The sequence below is a fragment of the Labrus bergylta genome, chromosome 2, assembly GCF_963930695.1.
Source record: "Labrus bergylta chromosome 2, fLabBer1.1, whole genome shotgun sequence".
NCBI lineage: Eukaryota > Metazoa > Chordata > Actinopteri > Labriformes > Labridae > Labrus > Labrus bergylta.
Window position 1 is genome coordinate 35,148,692 of NC_089196.1, and position 18,484 is coordinate 35,167,175.

Consider the following 18,484-nt stretch of genomic DNA (forward strand, 5'->3'; position numbering starts at 1 on the left):
CACTGTTTTTGGAATGAGGTTATCTCAAGATTGACTTTTATTGTGAAAGTAAAAATACCCCCCTGTCCTCTAGTCTGCCTTCTTGGCATTAGAGTAAGAAACATACAGTCAACGCTCACACAACGAATCATCACACTAGCCTTTCTGTCAGTGAAGCGTATTATTATGATGAATTGGAAAGTAAGTAAACCAAATTGCTTTAACATTGACAATTGGTTAAAAGAATTCATGGATTTATTGTCTCTCTGAGTTTGACCGTGGAGATGAAGGACCCTGGAACTTTATAAGACAATACTTGGAAAATTGGTTATATGATTGAATTTTCTGTAAATGAACAACCACCTTATTGTCTATTGTCTATTATTGTATGTTGTAGTGTACATTGTGTTATGTGATGAGTTTGTAGATTTATGTTGTATAAGTGGTGGACGAGTGTTTTGAAAAAGAAATAAAAATATGAATTATAAAGAAAAATACAGTCTTTGCTGAAAATAATTTAGAATTAAACCCTGAAAGGAAGAATGTGCGACTTTTTGATCCAGTAGATGTCGCCCTTGAGCTCCAGCATGAAACCAAAACAAACTTCTGTTTGGCCACACCTCCTCTATTCTGAAGCCTCCGCTCTCCTCCAGAGACACACCTCCAACTCCTCTCCACTCACGTTCACACAAAGGAGTTATGAATTAGAACGCACAATAATTAAACACCATTAAGCGCAAGCAGCGGACAAAATCGTCCTTTGCTGGAGCTGAAATCACCTGTGTGCTGCATTGTTGTGTTAGCATGCTAATGTTAGCACCCTGTGGTTAGCTTGTAGCTTCATATTGCACATAAATTGACACAGAATGAGCGAGATCTAAAGATTTACGTGACATCCAAATAATCAGTGAGTCTGTTATTCTTCTTTTCTCTAGTCCTGGAGTAAAACAGCTTTTATACTCAAGGCCGTCCTGTCCATGACTCAGACAACAGTACAGCAGGCGGGACTCGAGCTTCTCACTCATTGTAGACAGTCATGACTCAGAGACACATTTTCAGAGGTTATACTTGATTTCTGCTTTATTTATTTAAAATGTCACACATGCCTCCTTTAAAGATTTAAACATGACTTAAAATGATGCAAACAACAACGAGCTATACTTCTCTCTGACAGTGTGTTATTATCACTTATCCAAATTCAAACATATGTTAATAGTTGATCAGGGCTTAAAAAGTCATTTTTCTACAAAGGAAGCTTGTACTGTATGTAACATGCCTCTTAATGTGCCTTTTTATAAAAAATGTGTATTTTTTTAAACATAATCTTTATTTAAGTAGAGGACCAGAGCTCTTATTTCATTCTGAATAATTTAAATGTTGTGACTTGTTTTACCTTCTCATGATCTGTAACTGCCGTAAGGTGCAGAACGGGGCTGAATGACCACATGCAGACTCTCTGCTCCGTTAAACAAGACTGCTCACGCCTCATTTTAAGAGGAACAACATCTTAAAACACACAGACGAGCACTTGTCAAACATTTGCCACAATGCTGTTATTAACCCTGTTACACAAGTTACAGTAAAACCTGCAAAACTGGTCAGAAAATGCTGAATTAAATGTATGCACACATAAATATTTATGAGAAATTACAATTTTATTTAAAATTTCAGGACAGAAATATTTGTTTTCTCATCTTCTTGTTTTATTCAATAATATCTAAAAATGTTTTTTTGCCTAGTTTTAGCAGATTTAAAGTTGATATTTCATATCAATGTTGATTTTTATAAGCATTTTTTAATCATAATTCTACCGTGTTTAACATTTTGTGTGATAAAACAATACTTTTGAACCTGTTCTATTTTTCTGTCATTGAATAACTTAGCAAATACAGTATTTCTATAGTTTGGTCACTTCCTCAAAGAGCCACTGGGGGGCAGCGGAGCAGCATTAACAATAAATACATGAAAGGAGAAGTGAAACTTAACTACATTACTCTCTGACCTAATATTTAAAAACACTTATCAGACAAATAATCAGACAGTTTTTAATCAGCTTGGAAGTTTGATAAGAACTACCAGAAACCCCCCCCCAACCCCCAAAATAAAAAGTGTAGGGATGTATTAGAAGTATAAAGTGGAAGAAGTTAAGTACAAAAAACTCTAAATGTAGGTTTTTTTTTTTACGATAGTAAACTATCTATACATTTTCACATTTTCTAAATGTTTTTTGATTTTATGACGTCGTAGGTTTTTCCTTCAATTCCACTTTCTAACAATTTGTACAGCCAGAAAGAATATTTAAGTGTACTGTGTGTCTCTCCACCCTGCATATCTCTAACTGAGACCTGCCTTCATCTGTCAAAATGTGCAGCAACACAAGGCTAGTAACGGGAACAAGACCTTAAATTGGGATGGGCTTTTATTTGAAGTTTTATGGTTCATCAAATATGGACGGTGGCCTTGCTTTGTGCACACGCTGCTGTCTTGGTCAAAAGTTGATCTTCAGTTGAAATAATTGCATCATGTTTGAGTGATTTGAATATTGTTCTTTGTTATTACAAGTTCTGTTTTTAGGGCTGAGGCTGTGTTTGGTTTAGAGGACACATTTCACAGCTGGAACAGAAATGTAAGACTGTGAAAACTCTGTGTTTTGTCTCTTTTTCTTAATTTGACACTTTCTCATACCAAGTCACTTTAATCATCACTCGTCACTTTATCTTGTCATTCTCTTCAAATACTGTTTCAATTCTCAATTCCCCCCAGTTAACTTCAACATTCATTTTTGTACTGTATATACCCCCTGTTTTTTTATTTTATTTATTTTTTTATTTATCTTATCTATTCTGTGTAATGTGTATTTGAGCTTTCTTGTCTGTGCTGCTGTAACGCCCGAATTTCCCCTCTGGGGATCAATAAAGTATTATCCTATCCTATCCTATCCTTCTTTATGTGAGGCAACTCCAGAGGACCTTTCTGTTTCTTTTTCTCTGCTCTTCAAAATACTTTTTAAAAATCTATGCTTTACATTTCATGACAACTTAGAGCATCAGTAACAGATTAGTTTAGTTTCAAGCTGCTTCTAATCATCATCATGTTCTGATCGTATTTCATCCGTCAAACCGCATTTCATGCATTGACATCTCTTTCCTTATCCATCATTTTATTTTTGAGTACAATCTTCACAGCGAATACACACCAAGAAAAATGATTAGAGAGATTTACATTTAACGCCTTAAAGTTACATCACACTGCTGAGAGGCAGGTTGAACTCCTCTGACCGAAGTTTGTCTCTATGCTAAAGGTGAGATCAGGTCGAGGCTTTGTGATGATCGCTGATGTCTCAGTATCTTCAGGAGACACACACACACACACACACACACACACACACACACACACACACACACATGATCACATGCATATATGTCTGATGTCGGAGTATGAGAGGACACAGAAGGAGGAATTAAAAAAAAGAAGCACACAAACACATCGTGAACTTTTGTTTCTCCAGGGGGCTGAATCAAACTTTTAAAGATTACTTTGTGGTTTTCTTGGTTTTTAAAGAGATACATTATTCACTGGGTGTAATTAAAGTCAGATCCCGGACTCATAATGAACAGTAAAGATATGATCAGTGCCACAGAGTTCAGAGTAAATACTTTGTGCCTGTGCATATGCTCAACAACACAAACATACTCTGCATACATCAGACTGCATGCAAACAGAAAGAGCTGCTGATGTTATTGAAGAGATCGAGCTGCCCTCTAGTGGTTGTGTTTAGGAGTGTTCAGTAAACAGAATGATTAAATGTGCATGTGTTAATACTTTGATGAAGGAGGGGGGAAGTGGAAAATAAAAATGTAAAGAGACATAAAAACATGACTTGCCTGTTTTCTCATTGTTCAAAAATGGCCGACCAGTTTATTGTTTCACTTGTTTCTTCTTTGAGACTTTTTAGTGATGCTAAATACAACATGTGTTCCCTACTGTTTTATTGAAAATAATTAGAGACTGCTCCAAATGTCCTTAAAATCCACGCCATGACATGGTATGATACGATATGAGCAGGCCCGGTTCATACATTTAAAATAAGGGTGCAATGCAAACTTTTGCACCCTCATTTTAAACGTCTGCACCCTCAATTGAATGGACGCAAAAAAAAAACGAGTTAAAACATTAATAACATTTTTTTTTTAAAGTAATCAAAACTTACAAATGACAACAGTGACTCAGATCGTGTTCACTACATCCATGATGGGATGGTCATGACAGGTGCTCATGACCTGTCTGTTCAGCTGGGACCACATGATGGACTCATAACACCTACACTACTTTTCCTTTGCTGTTGCCGATCACTGTAGCTGCACCCCCTTTAATCTCAGATACACTCAAAGTCATTTTGTTCTAAGCGGGAATGGAAATGAATCCTGAGATATCTATAATAATATAATAATAATACTTTAATTGTAGGGCACTTTTCAAGACAGATGCACAAAGTGCTTTGCAGAATATGACAGTACAGCAATCTTAATACACTGCACATCTGACACTGTGGTCAGCAGCATCGGAGCACCACAGGGGACCGTGCTCTCTCCTGTCTTGTTCACCCTGTATACCTCTGACTTCCAGTATAACTCCGAGCTCTGCCACATGCAGAAAAACTCGGATGACACTGTGATAGTTGTGTCAGGGATGGACAGGAGGAGGAGTACAGGAGCCTGGTAGGGGACTTTGTGACGTGGTGCAGGTCGAACCATCGGCAGCTGAACACCTCCAAGACCAAGGAGATGGTGGTGGACTTCCAAAGGAACAAGCCACATCTACAACCTGTTTCCATCGGGGGGGTCAACGTGGAGGTGGTCAAGACCTACGGGTACCTGGGGCTGCAGTTGGACGACAGGCTGGACTGGTCATCAAACATGGACACTATCTGCAGTTAAGGTTTAAGGGACCAGTCACCTATTAGAATGACCATAATACTCACCACCACCAGTTATATGAATTTCTTACCAGTAGTTAGGGTTTTAGGGATCTTTGGTTTCCCAAACTCGTACTGATATCTGGAAAATAAAGGACTTGAGGCAGGGTAGACCATCGCCCGAGTTGTTGAGAGAAGAGGACGTGATGCCTTGACCCACTGCCGTTGTGCAGCGCCTATACTAAATGAATGCCCTGAATGATGTCATATGCCTCGGCTTGTCTAGGATCCGTGACCTGACGAGTGCCCGTCATGACTTAAGTTGTGGTCATGTGTCTTGGCCTGTCTGGGGGCCGTTTGACCCGGCATGTGGCCAGCATGACATCTGATTGACCGTTGTGGATAAATCAACTGATGCGTGCCTGATGACAAGGATTTCCTGATCAAGACAGCATAGGACAGAAAATTATTTTCCAAAGCACTTACCATGGGACATGCATGAAAGCAATTGCTGCAAAATCTTACAGCCATACACGATGATCGTGAACATTAATGTAACCACATAGGAGATGAAGCAATGATGTAGTACAAGCTGCATTAAACTGTAAGTCTCAACCTTGACACTTGCCCATATGTATAATCAAGTTGGATGATGTTTAAAAGCATATAAATGAATTGGTCTTATACCGACTCATGACCGAAGCTGAGTTCATCACTGGGTGTTATTTACCTGGAATGAATGCCGGGGTACAATAAGCAGGCCATACGGTAACCGTGAAGGAATTCACTGACGGCAGAATTACAGTTTATGGAAGACTTATCTGGTCATGTTTCAAATATCCGCTTTGCATTAAATGCTTAGATTGTAGTCTGCCCTGACTATCTGGAAGTGAAGTTCCCCCCCAAAACCTAGGGATGTCTACATCCCTGAGAAAATAGGATGATCGGCTTAGCATTGAAACTTTATGTAACTGTTGCAACAACTGCTGGAATTTAAATCGTAGCTCCTAAATGAAACTGTACTTTGATTGATCATCGGTTTCTGATCCTATCTACAGCATAGTGATTTGACTTGATAGAACCGTCACCTACAGTTTTCACTTGCCACTCTTATTAAAACTGTGATGCTGTTGGACGTAGAGTTGCTGGTACAGGTTGAGGGGCATTAAGCAGTTAGCAGAAATCCTAGATATCTGGTTAGCATTGGATTGATCACTTGAAGAAAACGCCCATAACAGCTGATCACCAGAGAAGGGAGACAGAGGACGTAGTAGGGGGAGTGGTTTAGGTTAAAGTGAAAGGATGAATGAATGAGTGAAAGAATATAACCAGTCTTCCTGTCTGAACTTACACTGAGCTCCATATGCTGTTGAAGAAGCTCGTCAGGAGGCAGGATACTGCTCGCCACTGTGGCGGCGATAAGCATGAAGAACTCCAAACTCTGTACACTTCCCTGACAAAGTCAGTTAAATTAGAATGATTACAGCCAAAAATGAAAAACATTGATAAACGGATACGAGGCAGCAAAGATATATTCCAATACCGTTTAATTCCTGGATACACCACAAAGCATCATCTCTGACTTAAAATAAAACTAAAAGTGGTACCAAATGTGATTTTATTTTATCAATATTTCAGCTCTTGTTTTCTTGCTGTCAATTTTCAGATATTTGTTTGAATCTTAAACACGTTAAAAAAAAAATGTTTTTTGTTTTAATCTCGTAAATTTACGATTTTATTAACGTAAATTTACGATTTTATTAACGTAAATTTACGAGTTTAATCTCGAAATTAAAAAAATAATAATAATTTAACGTGGCACTCATCCTCCGTCGTACACTTCTATATCGTAAAATGGGTTTTTCATGACAGACACACCTTCTCAAAGACATAACCCTTGTGCCCTCCTCAAATGTATTTATATTTTTCTGCTGCGTTACGCTGTAATAAATGATTCCGTAGTCATGTACATTTTACTTAATATATCTGATAAAATGTATTAAATATAAATGCGTCCTTGATTTTGTGGCAATTGTTTAAGTAACTTTCATACAAAAATGTTTGAGATAGTATCTGCTTATTTTGGTTACATTAAATATAATCTTTATGTTTATGTAATTCTAAATCAAGAGTGAATCCAACTCAGTAGAATTAGTCAGTTTTTAATTGACAAGCACTTCCTGTTATTTTGCGCCTTTTTTCTTCTTTTGAATTCAGCAGGATCTCATCTGGTCACAAGACATAAAGAAAGTGCGGATGACTGGTGCCCCTTTCCCTCCATTTAACTCATCAATTTAATTTGGTTGACAAAGGTAAGGAGAGTTATTTCATACTGTAATGTTTATGACTTGTGGGTGTATGCTACGTTACAAAACAAAATTAGCAAGCAAAGTAATACAGAGAGACAGAGACACAGTAGCGGCGGAAAGGTAAATTATGCATGTTATGTTAGGCTATAGTGTGATGGTATTACGCAACGATATCAGAAAGATATCACGAGTAGTTACACTGAGAAAACCACAAGCTTTATTTTGAAAGTTGCTGAAGAGGAAAGAGGAATCGCTCGCGCGGGGAGGGATGTAAACAACATGGTCATAGTTTTCTCATTCAGCAGGTAAAGGTACGATAACGTGTTGAAAAATGCGAGGAGAGAAATTGGCAATGCAACGACAGTGTCTTGAACCGTCATTTTTCAGCACAGCCGATCATGACAGATTTGAGTTTCGTGAACTGACGACCACGCTCCATTAAAAAACACAAAATTTATCACAACCGAGAGCTGTTAGCCCAGAGCTGCTAAATCACACATTGACTGTGACTGTGTCTGTGATACTCGTGCAAGCTCTCACGCATTCCTTTTTTTTCACGTGCTGAAAAGCATAAATTGCTCCTCTTTATTTAATCCTCTCTAATTTACAGTATTTCCTCACTCGCTGCTTGCTGACACCGAGCTGTCATTAGCAGGCTACACTACATTTTTACAGTTTCCCTCTGTGTTCATTCTATTATTGATTATGCAAAGAAGATGTCTTACTTTTTTTTTTTTTTAACTATGCATTAACTACTTAATAATTAGAGCTACTTACCTATTTTTTAGATACGTTGATAAGGTAATTCAAAGTGAATTTGTGAATGTTGTTAAAAACTATACTTTTGTCATACATGAAACATGCAGGATAAAGTAATCCTAGGAGGTTAACCCACTACATTAAGAATATATATTCACTCGTGGAAGTTTAGTTTTAAAGTGCAAACACTTTTCATAGGCTGAACTGGGTTCTTTCTCTCTCTGCCTTTGCTAGTTGTGATAAAAAATATCTATTGATTTTATTCAATGTAAAAATTTAACTTAATTTTTTTTTTACAAATCCGTCTTCCTTATATTTAATGTAACCAAAATAAGCAGATACTATCTCAAACATTTTTGTATGAAGGTTACTTTCAACAATTGCCACAAAATCAAGAAAGCATTTTTATTTAATACATTTTATCAGATATATTAAGTAAAATATACATGACTAAGGAATCATTTATTACAGCGTAACGCAGCAGAAAAATATAAATACATTTGAGTAAAATGCAACATTGATGGTTAAGACTAAAGAAGTCTTATCCTAATTCTAATTTAAAATGAGATGCAACCTTTTTCATCAAACTCATTGGATATATTATGAGCATTAGGACAAGAATTTCTACATTTCATCCAGAATTCATGTTTAGAATAGAACTAAAGAGACAAAGAGAACACTTCCAGAAGAACTCTGAAAATCTAATTATAACTTTTACTAGCCCTTCAATACAAGCTATAGTACACATGTAATTGAGAGGGTGATGTTTTTATATTCAAATAAGAGCAAAGGCACATCTCTAATTTAAATATTTCTGTATTATCTTCTAGGTGTCTCCAGATGAGATGGCGGTGTAAAATCTGTGGATTCATAGCGACGACAAGGGGTGATCTTCTGACCCATTACAGACTACAGCACAGGACATTTGAAATTGGAAATCCGGTACCTTGTCTTGTTCATGATTGTCCATGCTCCTTTAAAACTTTGAATGCCCTACGCACACATCTTTCAAGATATCATCCAGAAGATGAAACTAGAGGGCCAGGAGTCATCTTCTGTTTTACATGTTTAATTTGCTCAACTCAACATCCCTCTAAAAAATAATATTTTCTTCACCTTGGTAATCACCTGAGGAGATATGAAACTGTAGAGTGTGTTTTTGTTGGATGCACATCTTTTGTTGGCATCATCTTCTGTATGTTAAAGGCTGCTTGAAATGCTGTACCTTTAATAAAGTCTGATAAAAAGTGTTACTTTCGTCAAGCATTAAATGTCATTGTATCTTACTTAAGTAATATTTATTCTGTATTTTCTGATCGACTAATTCTAATCTCACACTAAAATGTAGGTCATAACGCGAACATGTATGTAATTGCCAAGAAATTATTATATTTATATTTTAATTAATTTTATTAAGGAAAATTAAAAAATGCAATGAATATAAAGATTAGTATTACTCAATTATATATCATTTATATATTGAATTTAATTATTTATATCAGTACCATTTACTAATTTAGACATTTCTCTTATTGATATCTACTTAATGTTTTTGTTTAAATTTGGTTAATTTATTTTTGTGCTTTATTTGAATCTACTCAATTTAAACAAGTAATTCTTAAGGGTCTGATTTGAGTAACATTAACTCAACTTTTAACATAGTTAGATTTAATTAATAATATTGCGTGCAATCTGTTGCCTCAATTTTATAGAGTAGTTATGGTGTATCTTTTTTTTTACAGTGTAGTTAAAGTTAAACAACTTTCGACTTGCTCAAAACATTCAATTATTTTCTGAATTGTAACCCTTTAAATGCAAAGTTATTAGTTGAATGATGATTAGAGTCTTGGATATGTGACAAACTAGTAACAAAGTTGATTTGATTGCATTAGTCTTTTCTATTTAACCTCTGGACACCTTGGTTGCCAAAATGTACTCACAAAATCTGCAATAAAATGATCAATATTTGCTTTTGTATTTTGCTGTTTTCTACACTTTCTATGAGCTTCTTGTTGTGCAGTCTTTGTTTTTCTTTTGTTTTTATTGTTTCTCAACTATAGTCAAAGAGCCGATTTCTTCTGTCGTTGTCAGATGCTTCACAGGAGGCTTTGCCCGAGAACAGGTACTTAACTTTATTTGGATGCATTTCTTTGTTTCTTCTATTTTGTAAAATATTTGTATTAATATTTTGTGTTCACTCTATATTATAAAACGCCCATTGTTTCACAAATGCTCATCTTCTCTCTCCAGATGCAATCATAAAACAATTAACCGGTTTCCAACGGTGGCGCTGCTCTGTAGCGACCCGGGCTGCCTCGTGCTAAGAACCCAAAGTATTTATATACTTAATAATGTTATCGTTTTATGTTTGATGTGAAGGATGATGTTGATGTTTTTATTGCTGCAGCACGGGTGAAGAGCTGAAGACAAATTTCTCACTTTGTGAGACAATAAAGTTAATCCTGTCCCCTGCTATCCCTCGGCCATCTGTGACCACTTCTACTCCCTGCACTGTTTGATATTGTTTGTTCTGTTAAACTAGTTATTTGTATTTATTTATATGAAATATTAGAGTTATTACCATTTTATTCATGTTTGTTTAGAAGTATAAAAATATAAAAAAGTAAATAAATTCTGTTGAATATAAAGATGTATGAATGTTTTCATTAAGTCTATGAATATTGTCTTTGATGGTTAAACTCTGCAATATAAGGGGCAACCGCTGAAATCTGCATAAATACAATTTTCTTGCAATAAATTCTGACTACAGCGATGTGATGGTTGCAAATCCTTTCATTGGGATAACAATGCAACTGAATTTACTTACACAGCCCTATAGCCTACCCTGACCTATGTTTTAATTCTGTTCTTTTAAAGGAGGATTATTATGATTCAAAGAGGTGGAGAATCTCAAGTCCCTGGAAGAAATACGACTGCAGACTTTCACTTTAAACTTGAAAAATAAGGAACTTAAGACTGGTAAGAGACCACGTAGGTGCTCAGAGTGCGGTAAAATATTTAATGTAAAAGGAATCTTGACCAGACACATGATGATTCACACTTTGTACTCAAATGTCGAGATTGGGACTTGGATTGATCCATAACACTACTTAATACTCAAATACAGAGGTTTAGAGTTGAAGAAAGTGGTTTTAGGGTTTAGTTACTCTTTAACCAGAGCTGTCTCAGTGCTGCGGTTTGGTCCAAAACCTGACTGGAAGACATCCAAACAGTTGTTCAATATCAAGAAGTTATTTAACTTCTGAAACACAGCTTTGTCTATCATTTGACCTAACAGAGGAAGATTTGATATAGGCCTGTAATTATTCATTATTGTCTAGATTGTTCTTTTCTAGTAGTGGCTTGATGACTGCTGTTTTCAGGGCCCATTATCACACCCACCAACCATGAAACAGACCAGCTGGACAGAGTGAACAGAGTCAGCTGATCTTCAGTCAGCAGTGTTTCTCAGACCGACAGATGACACAGAGACACTGAAGAACCAGGAGACCAGAACATAAACCCAGGATAGAGAGGTTCAGTGAATGTGGTGTTGAAGGTGTGGAGGTGGATCAATGTGTCAGAGGAGACTCTGTAGAAGGACAGAGAGCCAGCAGGACAGTCCACATACACTGCTACTCTGTTAGAGACAGAGGAGGAGGAGGAGGAGGAGGAGGAGGAGATCTCTGTTCTTATGTTATTGTGATAGACAGAGTAACCTTCATCAGAGCAGATCAGACTCCAGGACTGATCATTATATCCAAACAAACATTCATTACTGCCTCCTCTCCTTCTGATTCCTCTGTAACTCACTGATACATCAACCTCTCCTCTCCACTCGACCTCCCAGTAACAGCGACCAGTCAGACCAGTCCTACACAGCAGCTGAGGACACCAGTTATGAAATCTGTCTGGATGATCAGGATATGACTGAAGCTCCTCCCCCCATGTCACCTTCCTGTTGTTGTCAGACAGTTTCAGTTTTCTGTTCACTGTGTTTGTGTCCAGTTCCAGCTCACAGGCGTCTGATGGAGAGAACGAGACACAACACAGCTGCAGGTTATCATCTGTTCATTCATCAACAACTTTACTGACACTTACTGATAGGGGTGTAAAGGTACACGTACTCGGACCGGACCGTTTCGGTACGGTACGGGACTGATCCGAGTACGCGCGGAACAAAAGTGATTTAATCTGTGTTCCCACACAGACCGCAAAGCAGAAGAACACCTCAGGGTGGAGGAAGGCTGCGGCTGCTGGTATGGGACACAGCTTTTAGTTAGTAACTTGTAAAAAAGTTCAAACATAAACTGTGCAAACTGTGCAGATTAGTAGTTCCTCGAGTCCTGTTGGTCTGGACAGTTGCATATAACCGGGATGGAGTTCTTTTTACAGACTTACTCTTAAGTTTTGTTTTCATTTTCAGCGATGATCCCGCTCAAACTAAGAGTAAAAGGGGAGGGGGAGACGCGTCTGTGTGGGAGAATAACCTGCAGCATGATAGAATGAACACCTCCCTCCCCATTCCCACAATAATGGACAAAGAGACGTTGACAAGACGAGAGTAGTGTGCCGTTGTTGTTCAGCGGACATCGGGTACGTCACAGGCAACACGTCCAACTTATTAAAGCACTTGAAAAGGCACCACGTGAACGTAAACATCACTGCAACTAGGAAAAAACAGACAGCCTTTTGCTAGTAATTCTAAACGGGCCAAATCCATAAAAAATGCCATTGAAGTTCTTATATCGACAAAGGGAAATATTAATAGTTCTGAAACTACACTGTCCCAGATGTGATTAGGTTTATTATGTGCTCAAAGAGCATTCAAAAAAGTGTTGCCTTCATAAACTAAAAGGTGTCAGTTAATTTAAAAGAAATATTTTTACATATAGGCTATATTAATGACTTCATTTCATTCTAAAATACTTTATTTCATTCATATCTTTTATTTATTGGAGACTCTTTTGGTTGAAGGAAGCAGCATAAGTTTATTTTATGTTTTTTTTTCCACAATGTTTAATTTAAAATGTTATTAAAAAGTAACCTGAGCAGGTGTACAAGTCTGAACTGTCGATGCTGCACTTAGTCCAATGTATAAAAGGGAAATTATAAATGTTCCTAATAAAGAAAAAAAAGCGTTGCATCAGGTCCCTTTACTGTAGTGAAAATGTACCAAACCGAAGCTTCAAAACTGAGAACTGTAGCGAACTGAAATGTTTGTGTACCGTTACACCCCTACTTACTGAGAGCCAATCAAACTTACAGTTCATATTCAGCACTGAATGATGTTTGACAGCACTGAAATGTAATAATCCACTTCTAATCAAGTTCAAATGGAGTTACCATGGCAGCCAGGAAGAATGGAGATCCAAATCAACAAACACATGCAGTGAATAAAGTCTGACTAATCAAAGTGCAGCACAAAGAATCTATGAACCATCTGCTGTCTCCAACTGTTCTGTCCTCAGAGGTCACATTCAGCACAAACAGGAGCCTCATTTCCACTTTCACTATCACACACAATGTGATGGCAGCAGGAGTGTGCCACGTCCCTTTGTCCTGTCTAACTACTTTTAAACTGTGTTTCTGAAGTCATGGAGACCATTTCTTTTCCATCAATCTAGGCTCTACAACATACATGTTTTTGTTTTAATTGAAATTTAACTGGACTGGATGAACAGATCAAAATCTGAAGAAACAGATGACAACTCAGTCCTTGTGAGTTTTTCTATGCTTGTCTAAGGTGTAGGCCACGCCGTCCCGACCTCACCTGGCCACCTGGCGGCCTGCAGCTGACTTGTGTATTGTTGTTGGATGTTCCTGCTGGCCTGTACTATGGTGATCGTGGACTTTGCTGTGTGCCTTACTGTCTGCACAGCCAGAAGACGAGGAGGAGAGCTAGCTTATGTCTCTAAAGATATTCTGTTTCTATTTCATCACTGAATTCACGTCTGGATGTTTTTGAGGAGAGAACTTGATGTTGGAGACTCTGCATATTTACATGTTTATGAAAATGAACGTCAAATCAAAAATGATTTCTGCTGTTTTTAAAGTTGATGAGCTCCACGAGCTCGACTACGAGCAGCCGGCCAGCAGCCAACATCAAAATGTGAAATGTCACAAAAACTGCATGTTGTAAAATATACATTTCTGTTGGATGTGATGAATGGTGATTTTCTATTCACTGGATTATCACTTTTATTTCAGTTTACATTTTTTATTTCATATTTAAACTCTCATGAGTTTCCATCACCCTCACTTTTATCATCACTTTGTGTTACTTCCAGCCCTCATCCTGTTGTAGTTTGAAAGGTTTAATCATAACAGAAACACAATCTGGACAGCAGCAGGCACAAACCAATAGTTATCTAACCTCTGAATTTAGCCAAGTCATAAGATCATGTTCTGATACACAAGACACATACACACACACACACACACACACACACACACACACACACACACACACACACACACACACACACACACACACACACACACACACACACACACACACACACACACACTCACACACACACTCACACACACACTCACACACACACTCACTTTGTAAAGCATCTTTGGGTTTCATGGAAGGCGCTATATAAATCTAAGTTATTGTTATTAACTTCTCCGAGAGAAATAAACAAATCCTTTATTCACAAGCCATAGTCTCTGTCTGATTGTTCAAGAGCATTTACTCTTCTACACTCCAACATGTGCTGCTGTGTTCTGATGAAGAGAAATGAAAACACACTCACACTTCCTCAGACCAGGCTTCAGTCTGTGCAGTCCACTATGGTCCAAACTGGAGGAAGAAACCAGATCAGAATCTATTTCATACATCTTCATTTAAATCCAGCATCAGACAAGAAGCAGAGTTCATCATTCAGAAACAGTGAGACAGCTTCTGTGTGTCTGTCTGTACCTCAGTGTCTCCAGTCTGCAGTGTGGATCCTCCAGTCCAGCAGACAGCAGCTTCTCTCCTCGTTCTCCTGGATGATTGTAGCTCAGGTCCAGATGTCTCAGGGGGGAGGAGCTTAGAGCTGAGGCCAGAGACGCACAACCTTCTTCTGTGATCAGACAGCCTAATAAACTACACACACACACACACACACACACACAACATGCTTAACATCCATTGGTCCATTCTTCTCTGTTTTACCAGTAACATCCCGTCATAACCATGCAGCTGAACAGAATAGACTTCATAATCTGATACTAATCAATATTTACTCTGGTGACAAATAGTGAAGGTAAGACAGAGCGTGAGATAAACACACAGACTGCTTTGACATCAGCAGTGATGTAGAAACAGTTCTGAACTGTTTCATCTGAAATAAAGATTCTTTAGTTCTTTATGTTCCAAACATTATCCATGGTTTGTTTGTTGGTGGGGAAAGAACTTCATATTTAACTTTCTTTATTCCAGTCCAGCTTCCTCAGACTAAAAGACTGAGAGCTATAGAACGAGCTCAGAGCTTTACAGCTTTAATGTGGAAAAATACAGGAAAACTTTAAACCACCACCAAGGCCCATTTAATAAATGATTCATCAAGAAAACGTGATCTTAGATGAATAATGTGGATCAGCAGCACACTAACCTGAGAGTGTCCAGTCTACAGAGTGGACTCTTTAATCCAGTAGACAGCAGCTTCACTCCTGAATCATGCAGGTTGTTGTTGCTCAGGTCCAGCTCTCTCAGACTAGAGGACTGGGAGCTGAGGACTGAGGACAGAGCTTCACAGCTTCTCTCTGAGAGGTTACAACCACTCAGCCTGAAGAGGATATGTTTGGTAAGTTAATCAAAATATCAAATAAACTAAGTACATTTGAGCTTATTGGGTAAACTTTCACATGAATAAGTCCTTACCTGAGAGTGTCCAGACTACAGAGTGGACTCTTTAATCCAGTAGACAGCAGCTTCACTCCTGAATCCTGCAGGTTGTTGTTGCTCAGGTCCAGCTCTCTCAGACTAGAGGACTGGGAGCTGAGGACTGAGGACAGAGCTTCACAGCTTCTCTCTGAGAGGTTACAACCACTCAGCCTGAAGAGGATATGTTTGGTAAGTTAATCAAAATATCAAATAACCTAAGTACATTTAAGCTTATTGGGTAAACTTTCACATGAATAAGTCCTTACCTGAGCGTTTCCAGTGAACAGTGTAGAGTCTTTAAACCACTACACAGCAGCTTCACTTCTGAATCATGCAGGTTGTTGTTGCTCAGGTCCAGCTCTCTCAGACTAGAGGACTGGGAGCTGAGGACTGAGGACAGAGCTTCACAGCTTCTCTCTGAGAGGTTACAACCTCTCAGCCTGAAGAGGATTCAGAAGAACACAAATGAAAGCAATTACAAACTATAGTTGTTTTTTTCTGAATGAAGAGAACTACATTTGAACTGGATAGTTATGTGAGCACGTACAGAGCTTTGTTTGAAGCTTTGATCACAGGCAGCAGCCTCAGAAGAGCCTCCTCTGAAGCAGAGTATTTCTTCAGGTCAAACACGTCCAGATCTTTTTCTGATGACATTAAGATGAAGACCAGAGCTGACCACTGAGCAGGAGACAGTTTATCTGTGGAGAGACGTCCTGATCTCAGGGACTGTTGGATCTCCTCCACTAGAGAACGATCATTCAGTTCATTCAGACAGTGGAACAGATTGATGCTTTTCTCTGCAGACAGATCCTCACTGATCTTCTCCTTGATGTACTTGATTGTTTTCTGATAAGTCTTTGAGCCACTTCCTGTGTGTGTCAGCAGACCTCGTATGAGATTCTGATTGGTCTCTAGAGAAAGACCGAGGAGGAAGCGGAGGAACAAGTCCAGGTGTCCATTAGGACTCTGTAAGGCCTGGTCCACAGCACTCTGATATAAAAGTGTTGGGTCAGGTTTTTCTCTGAATAATTTAGACCTCCGAGATCTTGTTTGTTTTTCTGACATCAGATTGACTCCAGAGTTGATGAAGGTCAGATGGACATGAAGAGCAGCCAGAAACTCCTGAACACTCAGATGGATGAAGCAGAACACCTTGTCCTGGTACAGTCCTCTCTCCTCTTTAAAGATCTGTGTGAACACTCCTGAGTACACTGAGGCTGCTCTGATATCGATGCCACACTCTGTCAGGTCTGAGTCATAGAAGATCAGGTTTCCTTTCTGCAGCTGCTCAAAACCCAGTTTTCCCAGAGACTCAATCATCTTCCTGCTCTCTGGACTCCAGTGTGGATCTGTCTCAGCTCCTCCATCATACTTGATGTTCTTCAGTTTGGACTGAACCACCAGGAAGTGGATGTACATCTCAGTCAGGGTCTTGGGCAGCTCTCCTCCCTCTCTGGTCTTCAGCACATCCTCCAGAACTGTAGCAGTGATCCAGCAGAAGACTGGGATGTGACACATGATGTGGAGGCTTCTGGATGTTTTGATGTGGGAGATGATTCTGTTGGCTTGCTCCTCATTTCTGAACCTCTTCCTGAAGTACTCCTCCTTCTGTGGGTCAGTGAACCCTCTGACCTCTGTCACCATGTCAACACACTCAGGAGGGATCTGATTGGCTGCTGCAGGTCTTGTAGTTATCCAGAGGTGAGCAGAGGGAAGCAGTTTCCCCCTGATGAGGTTTGTCAGCAGCACATCCACTGAGGTGGACTCTGTGACATCAGTCAGGGTCTCGTTGTTTTTAAAGTCCAGAGGAAGTCGACACTCATCCAGACCGTCAAAGATGAACACAACCTGGAACTCTTCAAACCTGCAGATTCCTGCTTCTTTGGTTTCAGGAAAGAAGTGATGAACAAGTTCCACCAGGCTGAACTTTTTCTTCTTCAGCACATTCAGCTCTCTGAAAGTGAATGGAAATGTGAACTGTATGTCCTGGTTGTCTTTGTCTTCTGCCCAGTCCAAAGTGAACTTCTGTGTTAAGACTGTTTTCCCGATGCCAGCCACTCCCTTTGTCATCACTCTTCTGATTGGTTCATCTCTTCCAGGTGAGGCTTTAAAGATGTCTTCTTGTCTGATGGTTGTTTCTGGTCTGTGTGGTTTCCTGGATGCTGTTTCAATCTGTCTGACCTCGTGTTCATCATTGACCTCTCCAGTCCCTCCCTCTGTGATGTAGAGCTCTGTGTAGATCTGGTTTAGAAGGGTTGGGTTTCCTGCTTTAGCAATCCCCTCAAACACACACTGGAACTTCTCCTTCAGGTTACATTTGAGTTTACGCCGGCACTCTGCAGCGACTGTTCCTGAATAAAGAAAGAACTGAAATCAATGAACAGATCCTGATATAGATGACATGACAATCTGAGTTTGGATCTTTAAACCTCTTTGTCCTTTTTTCTATAATCCTAAATCTGTTAAAATGTTCTTACTGCTCTGCAGACAGTCAGCCAGCTCCTCCTGCTTCATTCTCCTCAGGAAGTGGAGAGTGATCTTCAAAAATGCCTCTTTGCAGCTTCTCCCCTGCTCTTCATCCTCACTCTGACTCTTTAAGCATTCTGGGTAATCTGGACTCAGAACCCTGTGGACTCTCTTCAG

At 38.9% G+C, this 18,484-nt stretch overlaps 2 protein-coding genes across 3 annotated transcripts in view; one reads left to right on the top strand and one right to left on the bottom strand.

The window, feature by feature from the left end:
• Positions 1-18,484, top strand: part of LOC136181106 (NLR family CARD domain-containing protein 3-like) — a 494,962-nt gene that overhangs the window by 147,558 nt on the left and 328,920 nt on the right. The window lies entirely within an intron of this gene.
• LOC136181096 (NACHT, LRR and PYD domains-containing protein 3-like) overlaps positions 1-18,484 on the bottom strand; it is a 128,162-nt gene that overhangs the window by 69,227 nt on the left and 40,451 nt on the right. The window contains exon 12 of one of the 2 annotated variants that reach the window (XM_065961400.1): positions 8,354-11,987. The exons of the other annotated variant lie outside the window; for it this stretch is intronic. Within the exon in view, the coding sequence (XP_065817472.1) occupies positions 11,431-11,987 (557 nt within the window). The 3' untranslated portion in view covers positions 8,354-11,430. Of the gene's footprint in view, positions 1-8,353; positions 11,988-18,484 lie in introns of those variants that run through there. 2 annotated transcript variants of the gene reach the window in all.